The 19,614-nt window shown below is 36.3% G+C and overlaps 1 protein-coding gene across 1 annotated transcript in view; it reads left to right on the forward strand.

Moving 5' to 3' along the window:
• Positions 1–19,614, forward strand: part of LOC112053011 (uncharacterized) — a 95,654-nt gene that overhangs the window by 25,644 nt on the left and 50,396 nt on the right. The window contains exons 2-3 of the mRNA XM_024092269.2: positions 14,313–14,470; positions 14,943–15,045. Coding sequence (XP_023948037.2) covers positions 14,313–14,470; positions 14,943–15,045 — 261 coding nt within the window. The remainder of the gene's footprint in view (positions 1–14,312; positions 14,471–14,942; positions 15,046–19,614) is intronic.

Consider the following 19,614-nt stretch of genomic DNA (forward strand, 5'->3'; position numbering starts at 1 on the left):
TAGAACCTGAAAAATGGTATCTAGATTGCGTAAAAGAAGACTTGAAAAAAATTTAAAAATTATCTCTGTGGAATAAGAACTTGAAGAAATGGAGAAAAGTGGTTGAAGAGGCCTGACCCACAAAAGGTTGGTGCGCCGAAAGAAGTATGAGTAAGTTAGTATTTCTGCTTTTTTATTTGGCTAAAATTAAAACGAATTTGCCGCATTACTGTTAGTTAGCGTTATTTGCATTATTGGCTCACCAATGTGCTGTCGGCCTTTGAAAGATTTGTTAAACCATCCTTAAATATCCCCAGAACCGTGTACATATGTATTTTGTGCCAGAACTTAATTAGGTATTTTTACCATACCGTACCCTATCGTTTCCTTAATTCCTTTCTACCTTACCGTTTCTTTTGTTAAATCAATTCGTCAGTTCGCTTACCCGGAAATCAAACCTGGTACATGTCACTAGTCTGCATTTGAAATGTAATTCTCACTCACATATTGGATTTAGGCCAAACGCATCTCTCACCGTAGTGTGAACATACATACCCGGATATTCAGATACGAGCTCGCTCATATCCGGCTGTTGACTGTGAGGTGACAAACGCTATTATGTGGCTGCACGACACAGCCATAGATGAAGTGAGTATGTCTATAGTAATTGCAATTAGAAGAAAAAATAAAATATAACATCACAAATTTTAGCCTCCCAAATACGCTAATTTTTGGTTTATGAGCTATTGACCAGACTGGAAATGGAAACTAAATAGAAAAGGGATCAAAACTTCCAGACAATATACAACGAATAACTATTGTGCCAAAGAGGTCTGTAGACGAAATTTTAGTTTTTAACTCCATCTGTTTCAATCGCAAAGTACAAGCTATTCGTACACACTCAGCAACGAGTACAGATTGCAGCTTTGAGTTTATTTTACATTTTGAACACAAACTCAAAGTTATCAACTTTGCGAGAACACGGCGTTGATTTTGTGCTAACTTTCGTTACACAGAACTTATATTTTGACTACATTCTGCAGCTAGTTGGGGATGTTATAAGTTAGGGTTCTATTTTAATATTAAATTCTCCTTATATTACAAATATTTACATAGGGGTGAAAATTTTTGTGGTTCTTATTTGAACCTAGCGGACTTTGTGTGGAAACCCTTTAATAACTATTAAAATGAAAACCATTACTAGTCAGTCTATGATTAACACTTCATGGTGATCGTTACAAAATTAACGCTAACCCTCGTTGGAATGGCTTAGTGGGTTAAGCTCCCCTCTTCAATGAGGCCTAGCCCTGTAGTAGGCAGTTTAAATAGGCTGGTATTGGTGCAAATCACCATTACCAGTCTATTTTAACGGTCTGCGAAAATCTGTTTGAAAGATTAGAATGATCAAACAGACAGAAATTTTATTAAAAGTGAAAATGAGCGTTCGCGGAAAATTGCGATATTTTTATATACTTCGCATCATTAAATAAATTGTAAATGTAGATTTAAAAATGAAAATTCCACTGTATACATTTATTGAAATCAGTGGCGGTTCCTAATGAACTCTCGGTCAATACCCGGATACCCGGATATATGATTGAATAGCCGGTCATAGCAAAACCAGCGAGCCGAGTGCAATACGGGTAAATGAAAAGCGGATTATTTGTGATACACATTACCTTTGTGATTGATGCATTTGGAGTATAATAACAAACCCAACTAAAATTATAAATGCGAGAGTTATGAGGACGAATGCTTAATAACGTTTTTATTCCTCGTTAGTTGTTGCTATAATGTATGTTTTTAACTGTCAAAAGGCAACACTAAATTATATGTATGTAGATATATAACCTAACCTAAGTAGTTAAAAGACCAAAATTGATATGTTAAACCTAGAAATAACTTAAAATAACATGTATTACTGAGTTTTAAGTTTTTTAATCCCAATTTAGTATAAAGTATCGACTGTATTGACTAAACTCACTACTTATTTCAAAGATAAAGAAGTGTTGAGATATCAGTATATCCATTGTCAAAACGAACTAAAATATATTTATACAGAATTAATATACCTACCTAAAAATACGAAGAATATTACTGGAATTGATCTACATTTTCCAGTCGCTACGTTACCCATGTATGATGGAACACCCGGATACATGATTGTATAGCCGGATATATGAACGACGGCGCGCCGAAAGCTATATGTAAATGAAAGCCGGGTATGTACAACAAACATTTGCTTTGTGATTGATGCATTTGGCCTGCATCCAGCGGAACAGTTCTTATGTATTGTGCATATTGCACGTGTGAAATAACAACACAATATTGTAGTGAAATACTAGAGCTTTCCATTAAGAAACCGTAACTTGAAAGTTTTTAAAAAGAAAAAGATATAAACCTAAACCATCAGGTAGATCTTTGAGTTACTATTTTGAAATTCATGGTCCATGACCGGGGAAGTCGACTTTCCCCGATATGACATGCCCTGGAAAGGAGGTATTCCATGAGCCCCCTATAGGCAAATCCCCACACGTTGGTCGAATGGAGAAGAATCTTACTTCTATTAATTCTATGAGACTTCAAAAAACACATATATAAATTTATATCAAATAAACATTTATATATATAACATAACGTCATAATTTAAATAAGAACTACTAAAGAAAATGCCACTAAATTTAGAGTGCGAATTTTCATTAAAGAAGCATTTTTCGTAATTTCCCGGTCTTATAATAAAACATCAAAATGAAATTCGGTCACCCATGTAAGTAAACGTTATCAAAACAATTCACTTTATTTTTGAAACATGTGTTCACATATTTTGTTTTTCAATCGCTAACATAAATGGAAAAATGGCAGGAAAAAATCGCTAAAAGTCTAAATCGAAACTAAAAAATGCCACGTTGCGCACGAATACGTGGAATTTGAAATTCATTGTGTTGCCATGACAATGGGGCGTTCATTTAAGTTTCAAATGCCGCAGCTGATGCTGACGTGTGCTTGTAACCGGGTTCCATCCGGTTATAAGCTGTTTTATCCGGTTACATCAACACGCTGCACAACTTTTTTGGCAAACAGAATGCTATTAAAGTTAGTCTAAACTTTAAACTACTGCGACCACCACGATATTTTGCTGTTACACTTTCGGCCATGATGAACTGGTGAAAATGAAAACTGCATTATAATTGGGATATTGTTTTTGTTTGGGTTTTTAATCGTTTATTTGAAAGGAAAATATAAAAATTTTAAATTTGTCAATCACACCTTCAAATCAACTTTGATTTTGGATTTGATTTTGCCCTTAACTTTTGAATCATCATCATTATCAACCCATATTCGGCTCACTGCTGAGCTTGAGTTTGCTGTCAGAATGAGAGGGGTTAGGCCAGTAGTCCACCACCCTGGCCCAATGCGGATTGGCAGACTTCACAGATAATTAATAAATAATTAAGAAAATTCTCTGATATGCAGGTTTCCTCACGATGTTTTTCCTTCACCGTTTGAGACACGAGATATTTAATTTCTTAAAATGCATACAACTGACAGTTGGAGGTGCATGCTCCGGAACGGATTTGAACCCACACCCTCCAGATTCAGAGGCAGAGGTCATATCCACTGGGTTATCACGGCTGTAACTTTTTAATATTGGAAAAAAAAAATTCTCAAAAACCCTAGAAAATTCAAGCAAAGTATTCTTACGTTTATAAGCGTTTTATATCACTCCATTGTGTTCCATTATGCATTCTTTACAAGTTCCCACGTACTCAATATAATATCACATAACTGATTCGTGCGGTTTTTGCCTTAGCTTCTATTGCATTGTCTGCTTTAGCCTTACTTCCGAAAAGTTGCGACATTGTTGCACCGAATTTGGTGTTGCACGAGGAAATGTGAGGAAAATAATACTCATGTAAACGAGATGTTCTCACCCCGCCAACGTTGTGTGTTTAGGTCCAAGTTCCTGGTACTATTATACGAGTATCGCCATTATAACAAATTTATCTGATACTCGCGACTTTATCCGCGTAAAATTAAGTTTTGCATAAATCGTGTCCATTCCAAATTTCAGCCAAATCCATTCAGTAGTTTTTACGTGAAACAGTAACAAATATTCATACCATCCATAACAAACATAACGATCAGCTTTTCACAAATCTGGCGGGAATCATTGTTTTTTGAGGAATAAAAAGAAGATTTCCAGGCTATAATCTATCTCAATTCCAAATTTCAGCTAATTTGGTTTAGTATAGTCGCGACGTAAAAGAGTAACAAACATTCATTATATCCATAAATTCAATGGATTTTGATGGATATAAATTACTAGCTGACGCCGCGCGGTTTTACCCGCGTGGTTACCGTTCCCGTAGGAATACGGGGATAATATATAGCCTATAGTCTGCCTCGATAAATGGGCTATCTAACACAGAAAGAATTTTTCAATTTTTCAAATCGGACCAGTAGTTCCTGAGATTAGCGCGTTCAATCAAACAAACAAACTCTCCGGCTTTATAATATTAGTATAGATAGGTACGATGAATTAACTCTTATGCTATTCTGAAATACTCCTTGGTTGAGGTTAACGCGGAATTTTTGAAAAACTGAATTCTCTAGTAGGGTATAATGATAGGTACATGGTACATACGCGTAGAACCGTATGTAGTGTAGAGCATATTGATATAGAGTACAGTCGCGTATAACCGAATCGAGATAACACCGCAATCGATGGTCGCGGCGGAATCACGCAATTCATCATTTGGAGCACGTAACTCACGCCCACAATCGCTTCTGATGGCGCCTTTCAGCTGATAAGCCTAGGCTGAGAGCCCACCACTTACTTCGTACGACCCATCACAACACTAGAAAGTAAGAAAAACGTTTATTTTGAATTGTGTCACACATTTAGTCCAAAAATACGCACCTATACATATCTCGATAATTTAGGAAAAGACAAATATCGACCAATAACGGCAGAGTGAAAAATATCGCTCTCTCTTTTATTGCATTTCACTGGGACTACTCTGTTGCTATATATCGTTTATTTTTACAAGATTTCCTGTTTGTGCATGCTATACCTAATCACAAAGAACAAGCATAGCCCTAACACTATTGTGGTGTTTAATAACTCGACCATGGCAAAGAAGCATGAAAAATAACACTCTTTTTGGCAACTTGTTACCCTGGAAAAGTACGAACTCAGCATTGTATTGCATGAGCTAGTCAAATGTTAAAGCATACAGCGGTAATTCTAAGCTGGCATGTTAACTGTTTCAATTAGAAATTCTCGCTAGTAGCCCGGAGTTAGGAAGTTTGTGTTGTTCTATGGAAAAGCACGTTAAATCGTCGGTCCTGGTCATTAATGTTAACAATTTATAGAAAACACACGCCCACGCCCATGAGCATTGAAGCTGCGTATTTGGGCGGGTTTTCTATTTAACCTCGGCTCTAAATCCCTTGCTCTATAAAAATCACATACAGTTACAGTCGAACAAGCGTTACTTTACGGCAGTTTATTAAATCATTATGCATAAATAACTAAATAATACACTACATAAATAAAATTAAAGCGTTTGTCTGTATATTTTAAAATAACTGTGCTTTTGACTGACAGTCCATTTGTCTGGTCTAATCTCTGGAACGGCTAAACTGATTTTAATGAAAGTTTGATTGAAACGTAAAGGAAGTTATTGAACAATATATAAGCTAATTATTAATTGATTATGAAACACGAAAAAACTCATGTGATATTAATATCGTGAGTTTTAGCCGTGTTTCATAATCAATTAATATATATAACACTCACGATAGTTTAAATTCTAAAATATAAGTTACATTTATCCCGGAAAAATCCATAGTTGCAGCGAAATTTGTGAGAAACTGCATTTCACGCGAGTCTGAATTTCAATCGCGGGCGTTTGCTAGTGATTATTAAAATTGTGCTATTTTCCGTGAAACATCCACCAGATCTGACCAAATGGATCAACGTACGTTTCATTCAGACTCACCTAGACGTGACCATCTCTTAGACTATTAATTCGTCCTGAGGCATATCTACGCGATGTTCATGCTCGACTGAGCGTAGAAAACGCCTTCTGATTTGAAAGCACCTTAATTATACAATACAGCGCACTTTTTCTATGATTGCCCAAAAAAAACATTTTTATTTAGGATATAAAAATCAGTAAAGTTTCAGTAGTTTGATTTTTAAACCAAAATATCTGTAAAAAATGTGTGGATGTGGAAATAAAAGTGGATGTGCACATTTTTTTTTACAGACACTATATTAGTCCCAATGGTTCTTTGCTACCTTTAATCCGGTATTATCATTTGATGACAAAGCTAGGAGAGGAGAGGAACTAAGTAATGATTTTATAAAGACTTGTAGAGAATTCTTGACAAATGAACGAATTCCACCAATCCAAATCACCTCATAGATTGAAGGTGTATATATCATCAGCCTAACGGCACAATACATAGCCAGGTCTCCCTCCTTACAGGATATAGGGCTTATACGCACCATGCTACTCCAATGACCAGCATTGATAATAAAATGTTAAATTCTTTAACCTCTATCACATTTGTAATAATGACCGAAAGCGACGCCTTAAATAATTCTCCGAGACAGAGGTGTAATTAGTGGCGCGCATAAGGTTGTCGATCAGGGTATGCAGTACTAATAGAATTAGGCAAACATAAAAAAATATGTATTTAAAAAAAGCACTAAGAAGACAACTCTTAGGGTATATAGTACTTTAATGCATGTTAATGTATGTATGAAGTGCACGCCACTGGGTGTAATACCACCAACTTCCTACGAGTAACTTTGGCCTGAGAATTTTTTAGTGAATATTGCAATAAAGCTCAGTATTACAAAGCGCTACCCAGGACTCGAACCCAAAACCTGATGCAAAGCGCCATAGACTAGTTGGATCAACGACGCAGTTAAAAGTTTAAAATTAAAAGTGGCAGTAAACAGCCGGGATGTCTCGTAAGCTTGTATAAAAGAAGTCACTTTAAAAGGACGAAGACAAAATGGACGCTGTAAAATCAAATTCTAACTCCGTACGTCCGTAGTAAAGCAGTGGGATTATTTGCGTCCATCTTTCTTTACGACTGCGTCCGCTCGAGTGATGTCCTCGTCGCGCACTGGCTGATGGGGACACTTTATACATTCAACCCCTCACTTGTATTAAGCTACATACATATTTTGAGTCAGAGATTTACGACTACGATGCAAGCGAGAGATAAAACAGCTCGAAAGTAAATTTATTTGAGTACGAGTAGGTCCCATATGTAAATCTATACATATAATAAAACTAGCCGATTTCTATACATTAATTCGCAATTTGAGATTTTACTTATACCATTTGTAACAACAAACGTTAGCGTGGCATAAAGTACAACTAGCGCCATCTAAAATCTATACTTGTAATACGAATTCCGTACATTTTGTACATTATGTACATTGAAGATATTTTGAAAATTTTTGTTGCAGGGCTACTGGTTAGGTCGATACTGAAGCCAAAAATATTTTATTTTGATTTTTTGTCTGTCTGTCTGTCTGTCCGTGTTTTTTTTTTGTTATTCGGGCATCACGATGAAACTACTGAATGAATTCAAATGAAACTTGGCACGGTTTAAGACCATAATACGGAGAAGGTTATAGGATACTTTTTATTGCGAAAATAAAATAAGAAGAGGTTGAAAGTTTGTATGGAAAATCCTTTATTTTTAGAGTTACAGTTTTAATTTTTTTTAAATATCATAAAAAATATGAAATATTAAACTTCTTAAGTGGTTAAATAGGGCTTGAAAGTTTACATTTATTTCCACGCGGACGAAGTCGCGGGCGTCCGCTAGTTATTACAATAAGAACCTAACTTTAATTATCAAAATTAGGAACATTCGATCTTTTCCTTGTTCACCTTCTTATTATAGAAATGGCAAGCATCGCAGTGGTCTGCATCCATTGGCAGTTGATGTCCCTCGGACTCGTACGAAGCGCTTCAGCTCTTCGTTTCTCATCCGCACTGCGAAGTTAGGAATGCCCTTCTAGCTTCCGTATTCCTTACCACCTTACCACCTTACCACATGGGTATCCGGAACTCAAGAGAATAGGCATCTTCTAAGCAAGCGCGTTCCACCTTATGCTGCATCATCGGTCACTATTTGGCTTGATTGCAGCTAAGCGCTCGCCTTTATGAAAGACATGAATAGAAAATGATTTCGAGCCTTGTGACCTGTTTTGACATCTGGAATTGGGTTTATTAACCATTCCAGTTAGACGTAAGTTCTTAGAACACTGTTTTTAAGTAAGTATATATGTATTAATAAGTTTTGACAAATGTCCATTTTTGTATTTGGGTTTTTTGCCTGTCAATAAAAATTAAAAACGTAAACTAAAGTCGGTTAAAAAAATCACCATTACTCTTGGAATTTGTTGGAGATTGCATTTTAGGCCTATACTAACGATAGGATAAAACTAACTGACTGAAAGTTAAGTTGGCAGTTGGCAGTTTGTCAACGCCAAGTATAATTTCCAATTCGCAAAACGTAATGGACAACGAAAATGATTACTGTCCAGACGGGCCGGGCTTGAATAATGCTCGTTTGTAGAAAATTATTCCAAATCAAATAGCGGCACCGGACCCCGCTGTGGGGTCGGACGCTGTGGGGTCGAACGCTACGGGGTCGAAGTTGCCCCCGCGACTCTCCGCCGAAGTGGGGGCCTCTCGGGACTGGTAAATGCAGCTCGTAAGTGGCTAGATGTAGCTGTTCCTTGTACAAGGACTGTGTAATGGATTATTAAATGACTTTATTTTATTTTATTAAAAACCATTTTATAACTACAAATGAAGTGTGTCTGTGATTTTAAATTAACTGACTTTTTACAGATGCTTATAGTTATTTACACGATACTAAAACTTAAACAATCTTTTTTTTTAATCTAGTCTGTCTGTTTGTTGTTGCTTTGACGGCCTCTGTGGCGCAGTGGTATGCGCGTTGTATTTAAAAGACGGAGGTCCTGGGTTCGAACCCCGGCTGGGCCGATTGAGGTTTTCTTAATTGGTCCAGGTCTGGCTGGTGGGAAGATTGGGCTGTGGCTAGTTACCCCCTACCGGCAAAGGCGTACCGTCAAACGATTTAGCGTTCCGGTACGATGTCGTGTAGAAACCGAAAGGGGCGTCGATTTTCATCCTCCTCAACAAGTTATCCCGCTTTCATTTTAGATTGCAGCATCACTTACCATCAGGTGAGATTGTAGTCAAGGGCTAAATTGTACAGAATTAAAAAATTAAATTGTCCGGGCAAATTTCTGCAACGGCTGAATTTAAATGAGACATTTACTATAAGATAGAGGTGGATATTAAGCGACAATAGACAATAGAGGTGGATATTATAAGCTACTTTTATCCTGAAAAAATCCATGGTTCCCGCGGGATTTGTAAAAAACTGAATTTGACGCAGACGAAGTCAAAGTCGTCCGCTAGTTTCTTTATATAATAAATACTTGAACGTCTCTTAATAATGAAGTACGGTCTAATAACAATGCAGCATAAGTCAAGTAGGCACTTTATTAACGAAAGCCAAGAACACTTAGCTCTGAATACCTGTTTGAGAACAGTTTCAAATCATCCCCACAACACTCTGAGATGAGTTCTTCAGTGTATGGTGACTGCAATTTTCGAAAAAGAAACTACATCCAGTAATGAACTTTTTATGTCGTTTATTTTGCTATTTCAACAGAAAATCATTTTCGTTAAAGCAAAACATTAGAAATCTTAAAATTGGACAGAATTTAGACTCCATTTACAGGTAACCATCATTATTGAATTTATTTCTTACAGGAAATAAAACTATAAGAAATTGTAATTGTTATCAATTGTAAATTATAATACTGTATGACTTTTCAAAAGAGCAACTGTTGAGTTTCTTGCTGGTGTCTTCTCAGCAGAACCTGCCTTCCGAACTGACGTGTCAAAAGTGCTTGTAAACGGAGCCTACTTGAAATAAATGAATTTTGAATTTTGAATTTTGAATTTTGAACCGGTGGTAGAATCTTTACAAATAGTCAACTGACGTGTCAAAAGTGCTTGTAAACTGAGCCTACTTGAAATAAATGATTTTTGATTTTGATTTATTTTTTGAAATCGAAAAGAATGACAAGATGATAAAATAAAAGTATCTAAAACACAAATACTTTTTAAAAAAATATTTTCTATCGTTTAGGATTTCTTGACTGTTTTTAATAGTATAATAATAAATAATTAATAAGAGAGTCTAGTGACTCAACAGTAAAACAAACATTTGACAAAGAAAAAGCACATTTGCATATTTAATATCAAAATGGTGTCTTTGTGAAAATCCCATCAAGTTACGGAGAAAACAATTTAAATAAAAGCCAGTAAAACTCGAGTATAGAAATATTCGCCGAAAACGTGCGTACAATGCGTATACGTACTACCCTACTCACGATCTTTATGCAAACACAAAACATCATCCCCTATTTGGGCCAAGGTCTCTCGGAGCCATACAGGGGGATTTCCCGCGTTTTATTGCAGAGGAAAGCGTACTGAGGTAATGAAGCGACCATTTTCTATTTTTCCTCCACACATCCATCATTGTAATGGATTTTGAAAGAAGGGAAGTTTTGTAGAACTGTTTAATATTGTGTAATGTGAAAGGTTAGAAGTCCAAGTGATTTATGTTTGGGTAGAACAAAATATATAAAGCTTAAGACGGAATTCTTAATAATATTTTTAAACTGTAACTTAGTGTGAAATAGCAAAATACATAGCTAAATATACCTTCCCTTACCAGTGACCCCATAAATGAGGATGATGAATAGGTTTGAATATATTGATTTTTATGATACATTCGGGTAAATAAGGTCAATGTTAACTAATTTATACATAAGAAGCAAAGATTGACTGAATATTTGCAAAATAAATAAGATTATGAAATTATAAAAACTTTTATCGTAATTTGATGAAAGTTCATACAGTTTTAGCTTCCTTAAATTAAATGTGACATTTTTAATATTGTAGCTATAAACATAAACGCACAAATAACAAAGATATTAATTAGTAATTTTGTTTACAAATCTAACGATCATTATGACCTACGACGTCATTAGTTCGTGCCATCTTGTATGGGGCGTTTTTCAGGGAACCGCGACAGCGCCGGAAATCTAACCTTTAAATCCCTGTAGCTCCGAAAGTAATGATCGCAGATATCCTATTACTTTTACAAAATTGCTTTACTATTAGCATACTCTTAATCTATATACAATTTATAAAACCGTCATCATCCTTTGACCTGAACCTAATGTAAAACACTACATTTTACTACATTTTTTAATAATTTTATTATCATCCCCGATTTAAATATCTTCTGTAAAAGTACGATGATTTAAGGGAGAAAATTCTTAAACGTAGGTAAGTAGGCAATGAAAGTTGAATAAACATATAATGTATTTTTTTGATTTTATAAAAACGAATTCTTCTGAAGTGACTGCTATTCTTGCAAGATCACTGACAAGATTTTCTAACCTTTTTAAGCAAACGAAGTTATTAAATTGAGAGTTCTAAATAATAATTAAATCGTTTTAAGAACCTCGTTATAGACAGTTTCAAATGAAAAATGTAAGTTCGGAAACTGGTAGTCACGTAATAATCATAAAAGAATCAGCGCTTCAAACTTCATAATTGAGTGAATGGCGACCTAGTTAAGGGGAAGATATCTGTCAAAGCCTCCCGAGGGTCTTGGAGTTTGGAGCTCTTGACGCGGCCTGTAGAGCTTAATTACCGACGGGCTGACTAATTATGCTGAGCCACCCACCGTAGGGTGACCAGCTGCTGACGAGAATACTTCATTTAGTCCAATTCAGTTCAAATTCGTTTATTTCAAGTAGGCTCGGTTTATAAGCACTTTTGAAACATAAAGTTTGTCTCTTTAGCGGATTTAGATTTTATTGAAGAGCCAGCGAGACACTCGGCAATCGCTCTTTAGTTCGTAATGTTTATAAATATAAACAAAACAAATATAAATAAATGTTAGCCATACGGGTCTTAGTATAAAAAACATTAAATTATTTAATGACCACTATCAGATTTGGCTGGTGGGAGGCTTCGGCCGTGGCTAGTTACCACCCTACCGGCAAAGACGTACCGCCAAGCGATTTAGCGTTCCGGTACGATGCCGTGTAGAAACCGAAAGGAGTGTGGATTTTCATCCTCCTCCTACCAAGTTAGCCGGCTTCCATCTTAGACTGCATCATCACTTACCATCAGGTGAGATTGTATTCAAGGGCTAACTTGTAAAAAAAAAAAAAGGGCACTTAGTTTGAAGAGTCGATGGACGTTGGGGTCCCAAAGTGCTGGAATGGCGACCCCGCACCCCACTAGGTGGACTGTGACATCAAGCGAGTCGCAGGGATTAGCTGAATGCAGGCGACTCAGCATGGTGTTGTTTTGAAGTCCCTACATAAAGCCAATATGTCCTGCAGTGGAAAGAAAGAAAGAAAGAAATATCTTTATTTAGGCATTAGTTAATATACTCGTATCAACAAACTAATTACTTCATTAAGTATTACGTAGATATATATACTTGTACTTATAATTCTAAATAGACTAACGTAAGCTTTACAAATTGTAAGTAACAATCCGCTACGTAACATCCATCATTTGGATACTATTTACTGAGACGTACGGATCATATTACTTTAACTGAAAATAGTATTGTTTCCAGCACAAAGATGCTGTGTACTGCTGAATCATCTCGTTGTTGTTTGAGTTAACGGAACCGTCAGGCCACGGCAGTAGCGAGTAGCGACATTGTTTTTAATCCTAGAAGCACAATGCATTGTACTCATAAAGTCACACAAAGTCTATGTTATTATCTCATCTTAGAGACATACACAATAAATGGCAATCAAAAAACAGCAAAAATATACCTACTTGAAGTACCTATATTATTTGAGGGTATAGGTTTGGTAACGAATAAAATTATTAAGCATATTCTACGTGTCTAAAACTGCTAAAATTCATAAGGATCGCAGTTAATGACCGAGAAATTTTGCTTACACGTTGGATATCATAAAGATTATTGAAAAATCTATAGGTACTACGCAATCGACATCACAGAAGAAAAGTAGTATCAATAAATGAACTTGATATATTTCTTGCAGTTAATATTATCCTTTCTATCCTGTTTTTAGTTTATTATTATTTCTCGGTTATTGGAAATCTTCAGCCACTTCAGCTTTGCGTCTCTTTGTGACGGTGTGGTTCTTGTGCGAATCATCTCATTTTTGAGTCTATCATTCGACTTTCAGCATTCTTAAGATACTCGTTGTTAGCAAGTTTATTACAATAATGACATGTGAATGCGTATACTATTATCGTCCCTACTTATTGAATAAACAAATATAATAAACTAGTGGGAATTGAACTTTGGTACTTTCCCGGTTAGGCCTATACCCTACCAAGGGATTCCTATAAGTAATGCAATTGTAAAAATGAAACAAATTAACTAATTATTACTAACATAGAATTAAGAAAATATATAATATTTTGTAATTAGGTTAAGTTTTATAGGAAATAAAAAGCTTTATTATTATTATTATTTATTACTTTCCCGGTAATAGGCACCACGAAGTCATGGCCCCAATATTCGTTTATTATGTACGTCGGCGTCGGTGGATTCCCAATATCGAGTTGGAATTACTTCAGTGAGATTGTCTGTCCGTATCAATAGAAATAGAAACATTCAATGAGAACGATGTTTCATAAATAATAAGCAAGCCCTAGAGAATACTTCGCAACTAAGTATTCTATATTGAGACGTTCTCAAGTGCTTCGATGTTAAAGATATCTAGGTCTTAGCGCTGTTGTTATCTCATACTTGACGCGAAATGGGTTTACATTGCATATTCATGTTCAAGTTTCAAAGGACTTATGAGTAGCATACGTTATGTAAAATATGTACGAAATTTTGCAAATATTTATAATTTTAAAAGAGCAACTGTTATGTTTCTTACTGGTTCTTTCCAGCAGAACCTGTCTTACGAACCTGCAAATAGTCAACCTTAATGTTTGAAAGGGGCTTTCAAACCAAGTACACCTGAGACGTGTGTCTATTACCAGTTCTGTCGATGATATTTTAGGTTATTAGGCTTATGAGGATTAACATCTATGCCTCTGGTTATCGGGAGCAGGCCAGTAGATTGCAAGACATTTGACTAATGTCTCTGTCCCGCCTTTTACTGCTCAATAAATATGGGCGATGGTTGTTATTTTCTAGCACAATTAAACTTGCCCCTATTGTTTCAGTATCCTCACTTCCGAGTCCAACGACTGAGGAGGACGAGGACGAGGACGACACCACGCCGAGTCGCGCGGACGCAGATGACGACGGACGAGTTTACAAGAACCCGCGCAACTCGCCGTCCGCGCAGTGTCCGCGTGACGAGGAGCAGGCCACGTTGCTGGTAGGTTCAGTTACAGATCCAGGACGAGGACGACACCACGCTGAGTCGCACTGACGCAGATGACGACGGACGAGTGTACAAGAACTCGCGCAACTCGCCGTCCGCAAAGTGTCCGCGTGACGAGTAGCAGGCATAGTTGTTGGTAAGTTTAGACTTCAGAGACAGGTCCAGGACGAGGACGACACAACACAGAGTCGCACGAATGTAGTACTTATATATCTTGATGAATTCTGTCCTCAAGACCTCTCTACCACTTTACTGTAGTGTTGCTATAGGACCTTTAACGGTGCCAAGAGAATCTTTGAGCGCTATTACGTGATTTCTGGAAAGCGTTGAACCATTACCCACCCTATCTCTGTTTTCTCTGTCCATTTCACAATGGTTATAAAATTTATTTCATATTCATATCTATCAGTATACAGATAGTGTGCTCCACATATTATATTCGTTAAATCGACAATTATGTCCTCAGGGTCAAAAATGCCTCCGCAAGTGTTCTTCGGACGAGGACTGCAAGAGTAAAAAGAAGAAATGCCTGTGTGACGGCGCGTGCGGCATGTCTTGTATCAAACCGGGTGAGTGGCTTGTATTACTTAAAACAGTTAACTAAAATATCTAAATATGAATTGGTTGGTACACTCTCGACTTGTCTCGTTGGCCCCACTAGGTGAACTACCGACGACGACGTCACACCGTATCGGTCGGGAACCTATGAATGGCTTAAGAACGTGGTGTTTGTCCTTAAAGGCCTATCATAGTAATGAGTGTCCATCGTCTGACCAAAATTTCATCCCTGACAAGATATTGATATGACGCTTTTTAAAATGTTACGTTTGGTTCACTGTTTTATAAATGTGGGTCCTGAAAAATAACTGCTGTCGACGGTTGCAAGCATTTGAGATGTGGGGATTAAGGAAAATACTTAAAATTTCATGGAATCATTTTGTCTCAAGTGCTGGAGACAACATACTGAACATACTGCAAGCGCGAGCTAATGTCAACTGTAATGAGGTGGAAGGTTGCATTTTTCGGACATATGCAAAGAGTAGTCGTAAAAAGGGCACCAGGGTGACAGCGACCTAAATGGGTGGACGATATTAAGGAGTGGACCAAGAGTAATTACAGTGAGCTGAAAAATATTTCGAGAGATCGGAAAAGTTTTCTCCGTCTGATCACCAATGAAGAGGTCACCTGATGATGATGATCATCTGACAATGTTGATGATAATCGCTCCAAATATGGCCGCTAATCGTTTCTCCTGAGTGAATGAGAAATAGTATAATACCGGAAATCCAGGATTTCATGATACGTATAGGTTAACCACAGAAACAATGGGGCATATATTTAATTGATCACATACTTCTGTTACGGCGGTTATATACAACGAATATATGGATTGTATATAAGTACATTTGTTGGTGCGGGTGGATACAGCCAATGTGAGAACACATTAACAATGCTGGTTATGTATCACGAATAAATCAATCGTAACCACTCTGTCCTCATTCCGAACGCTCATTAAGCGCTTCCCTATCAATTTGTACGAATAATTAGAGAATCGTGGTGTTTTAATAAAATTCTACTCGGAATCATTTCATTTGCCTATTATTTTAATGGCAAATTATAAATGTACGTGTTTTTCAGGTAAGTGCACTAGTACTGCTGAATTAGTAAACTAGTTTTTGTCTGCAACTTTACTCACGTTCCTTAGCCAAAATGTTCTGAATTCAATGATAATTGATATTATATAGTTAATCATTCCACGTGGGCATGATTTGTATATTTATTAGGATAAGTATTCTTTCTCAATAAAAAAAAAATGATAATTTAATATCATTGAGGTTTCCTTAATTTCAATGCAGGGAAGGTTTTAGTATAATTAGGGACGGATCCATGTTGATGGACTTATTTTCAAGGATTTTAAAATCAAATGATATTTTTATCTAAATGAGATCTAATAGACCCCCTAGGTATGCTATAGCTTACTTCTCGACTAGCTTACTTATTTTTTACCCTTACGCAGAATCAATAATCTGTGCTCTTTAAATATCCAATTTAAAAGTATAAAAATATCTCGAGGAGCTTTTGCAAAAAAGATCCTCAATTTTGAGATATAGGAATTGAACTGTCAAAGGATCTGCAGCCAAGTGGCATTTCGATTCTCTTTCTACCAATGCTAACGCTTCAAAAACTAATAAATGTATGGGAATGACAGATACAATCGACAACATGATCACATGACCTGTAGATAGCGAATGTCAATCCCATACATTTTTTAATTTTCGAAGCGTTAGCGTTAGTAGAAAAAGAATCGATGTGCCATATGGCAACATACCCTTGTCTCCTATTCTGTGTTATTCGTTGGTTAGGACTTAGGGCAGTTTTAGGGAGGTACAGGACAAGTCTTCAAATACCCAAAAAGCCAGCTCTCGGACCATAAAAATGAATGTATGAGTAAAAAAAATGAGCAAAATATACAATTGCGGCCAGTTTTTCCCTTTTAAAGCAAACGGGCAATAAAACAGGCATCTCCCTCGGAGCAATTACACGTTATGTCGTAGCTCGTAACGATGCTCGACTTCTGACGTCGAGCCGCTTCGAGCTAATTTTATGATGTTATAACATTTTTGAAGTTAAGTTTTCCCTAATTGAATGGCGGAGTATTTTACTCTAATGAGCTTGTCTTGGGGTATTGTTTTTCATAATAAATAATGAAGTTTTCTTGCTAAAACTTTCGTCCCATAGGCCAAACTTCGCGAGACGCAAAGTTAAAGTGGCACATAGATCGATAAGGCGATGGAGTTGATGTCACAAGGTGCTGGAGTGCTAACTCCGTACCTGAAAGTGCAGTGTTAGTCGACATCTATAGATGACACCATGTAATGGGTAACGGAGAGCGGCTGGCAGCTAGCTACGGCTCAATACCATGGTCCAACAGTAGATAATTATAATGATGATAAGGCCAAACCTCCATATACGCAGGATGTTTTCACTGCACAGGTATGTGTGTAAAGACAGGTGCCTGTACCTTTTTAGGCAAATGGGCTTGTGCTTGTCTACAATATTGCCTGATGAGAGCTATGCTAAGATCTGTATTGGGTCTAGGAAATGTCAATTCACTTTTGAACTGAAGGAGCTTAAATTGTAGGTGGCAGGTATTACAGTCGACGGAATTTAGCTGTTCGAATTAGAAATACTGAAGTGAAACGTGTGGTACTGATCGCTTAAATGTCAAACACGTAGAAATGGGGTACTTTTCAATTCAATTCATTTATTTATTTATTTTCAGATTATTAGACCATTTTATCTAACGCACTTGTGAACTGTAGAACTTTCTGCGAAGTTTCCACTTCATTGTATAATAGGGTTTTTGAGGAGGGACAAACCAATCCCTCAATAACTAGCCCCTTTGGCGCTGTATCTAAATAAAATTGGGTAAAGGTCATCAAGTAATATCAATACAATGCTCGTTTTCTCAATATTTGAGTGGTAAAGAAGCCTTCTATATTTTTTAATACTCATATTATGTCAACAATTGGTTAGTCTTAGTTGTTCAATACAGTTCCTAATCAGCCGATTTCAACACCTTGGGACCCCAACATCCATCGGCTCTTCGAACTATATGGCGTGCCCATTGCCACTTCAACTTCGCGACTCGCTGTTTAATAAAGAAACTTGCATCTAAATTGAAGAGTCAAGAATTTTTAATTTGACCAGTGAAGTGAGTTAAACTTTCATATTCCTTATTTCAGAAACTAAAACATTGTACTGCTATTGGACATTATTAAATAAGATTTCATCTTTCCTGAACACGTACAAGATTTTTAAAATAAACTTCCTCAAAGTTCCTACGATATTTGCTCTAAAGTGCCTAGTCGGAAAATCTTATTACCTAGAGAATAAGGGTCACATTGCATTAACAATGCAAATATTCGAGAGATGTCGTAATTTGGGAGCAGTCGACAAGGTTATTCTGAATTTGAAATGTGAAAATTTTGTAAAGTGGCTCAGATGAAAATGGATGAAAACTTGCAAAGTTTAGAACGTAACGGCGTTGGAGAGGCGGGGGTTTAAGTAAGTAGCCTTTTTAACAACCGATGCCTAAACAGGGACTAAGTTTTAGTTTGTGTAGCGACTAATTTAATACTGGACTGCGATTTCATTTGATGTTTCACTTTCAAACATCAAATCATACATGAATAGAGTACTAACCTACTGTTTTTTTTTTATTGTCATCAATTTAAACTGAATTGATATTTCACATCATCTCCTTTAACTCTTTATATCGAGTTAGATTTTTAGATTGTATTCATTTCCAAAAAAAATTTTTTTGCAGAATATATTAGCCATTTTTTAACATCACCAAATTATCCTTTTCCCTTCCAATCATTCGCAAAAACGAGTTCTAAAATATAAATCGGTAATTTTACAAAATATTTAGCTGAAAAATTTTAATTAATTCATTTAAAATTTTCATTTTGATAACATTCATTTGAATTTCGCCGCATCTACACGTGTATCCAGCATACATAATGATGTAACCCAGATAACATATCTAGATCATGACCATTTAAAACGTTAAACTGGGGAATTATGTCACCGGCCGAAAAAAGACCACACGCCTTTACACTCGGCGGAGTGGAGTGTTGACCTTATTTCCCTCAAAGCTGTTTACTAAGTCACAGTCTTGCGCCTTACATAGCCTCGTGATGCCGGCCGGACTTGCTTGCAGTACTTACAGACATAGGTACAACTTTCGTTATGATCAGCCTATTGTAAAGGACAGCCTCCTTTCTTACAATAAGGATTTTAAAGTTTATTATATAGGGGGATTATTATTACCCTAAGTCCGATCGAAGGGTTAACTCACACATTTCCGAACCCCGGGTTGAGAATTTTTGTTGAGAATTAAATTCGTTGAAAAAACTACTCGATGTTAAGTAAATAAGAAACAAATTAAAAATGAGCGTATAGATCGCTAGTAATTTCACACCTAATAAATTATAATTAACTTGTTTCTATAATAATGAAAATATTTTTTTAATTTATAAGCTTAGAACGAGGAGAATGAGAAAAATACCTTTTTGGTAGTCGGTTAAAACTAGTTAAATATTTTGAATAACAATTTACAATTTTTTTTTTCT

The sequence above is a fragment of the Bicyclus anynana genome, chromosome 2 (assembly GCF_947172395.1).
Source record: "Bicyclus anynana chromosome 2, ilBicAnyn1.1, whole genome shotgun sequence".
Classification (NCBI taxonomy): Eukaryota; Metazoa; Arthropoda; class Insecta; order Lepidoptera; family Nymphalidae; genus Bicyclus; species Bicyclus anynana.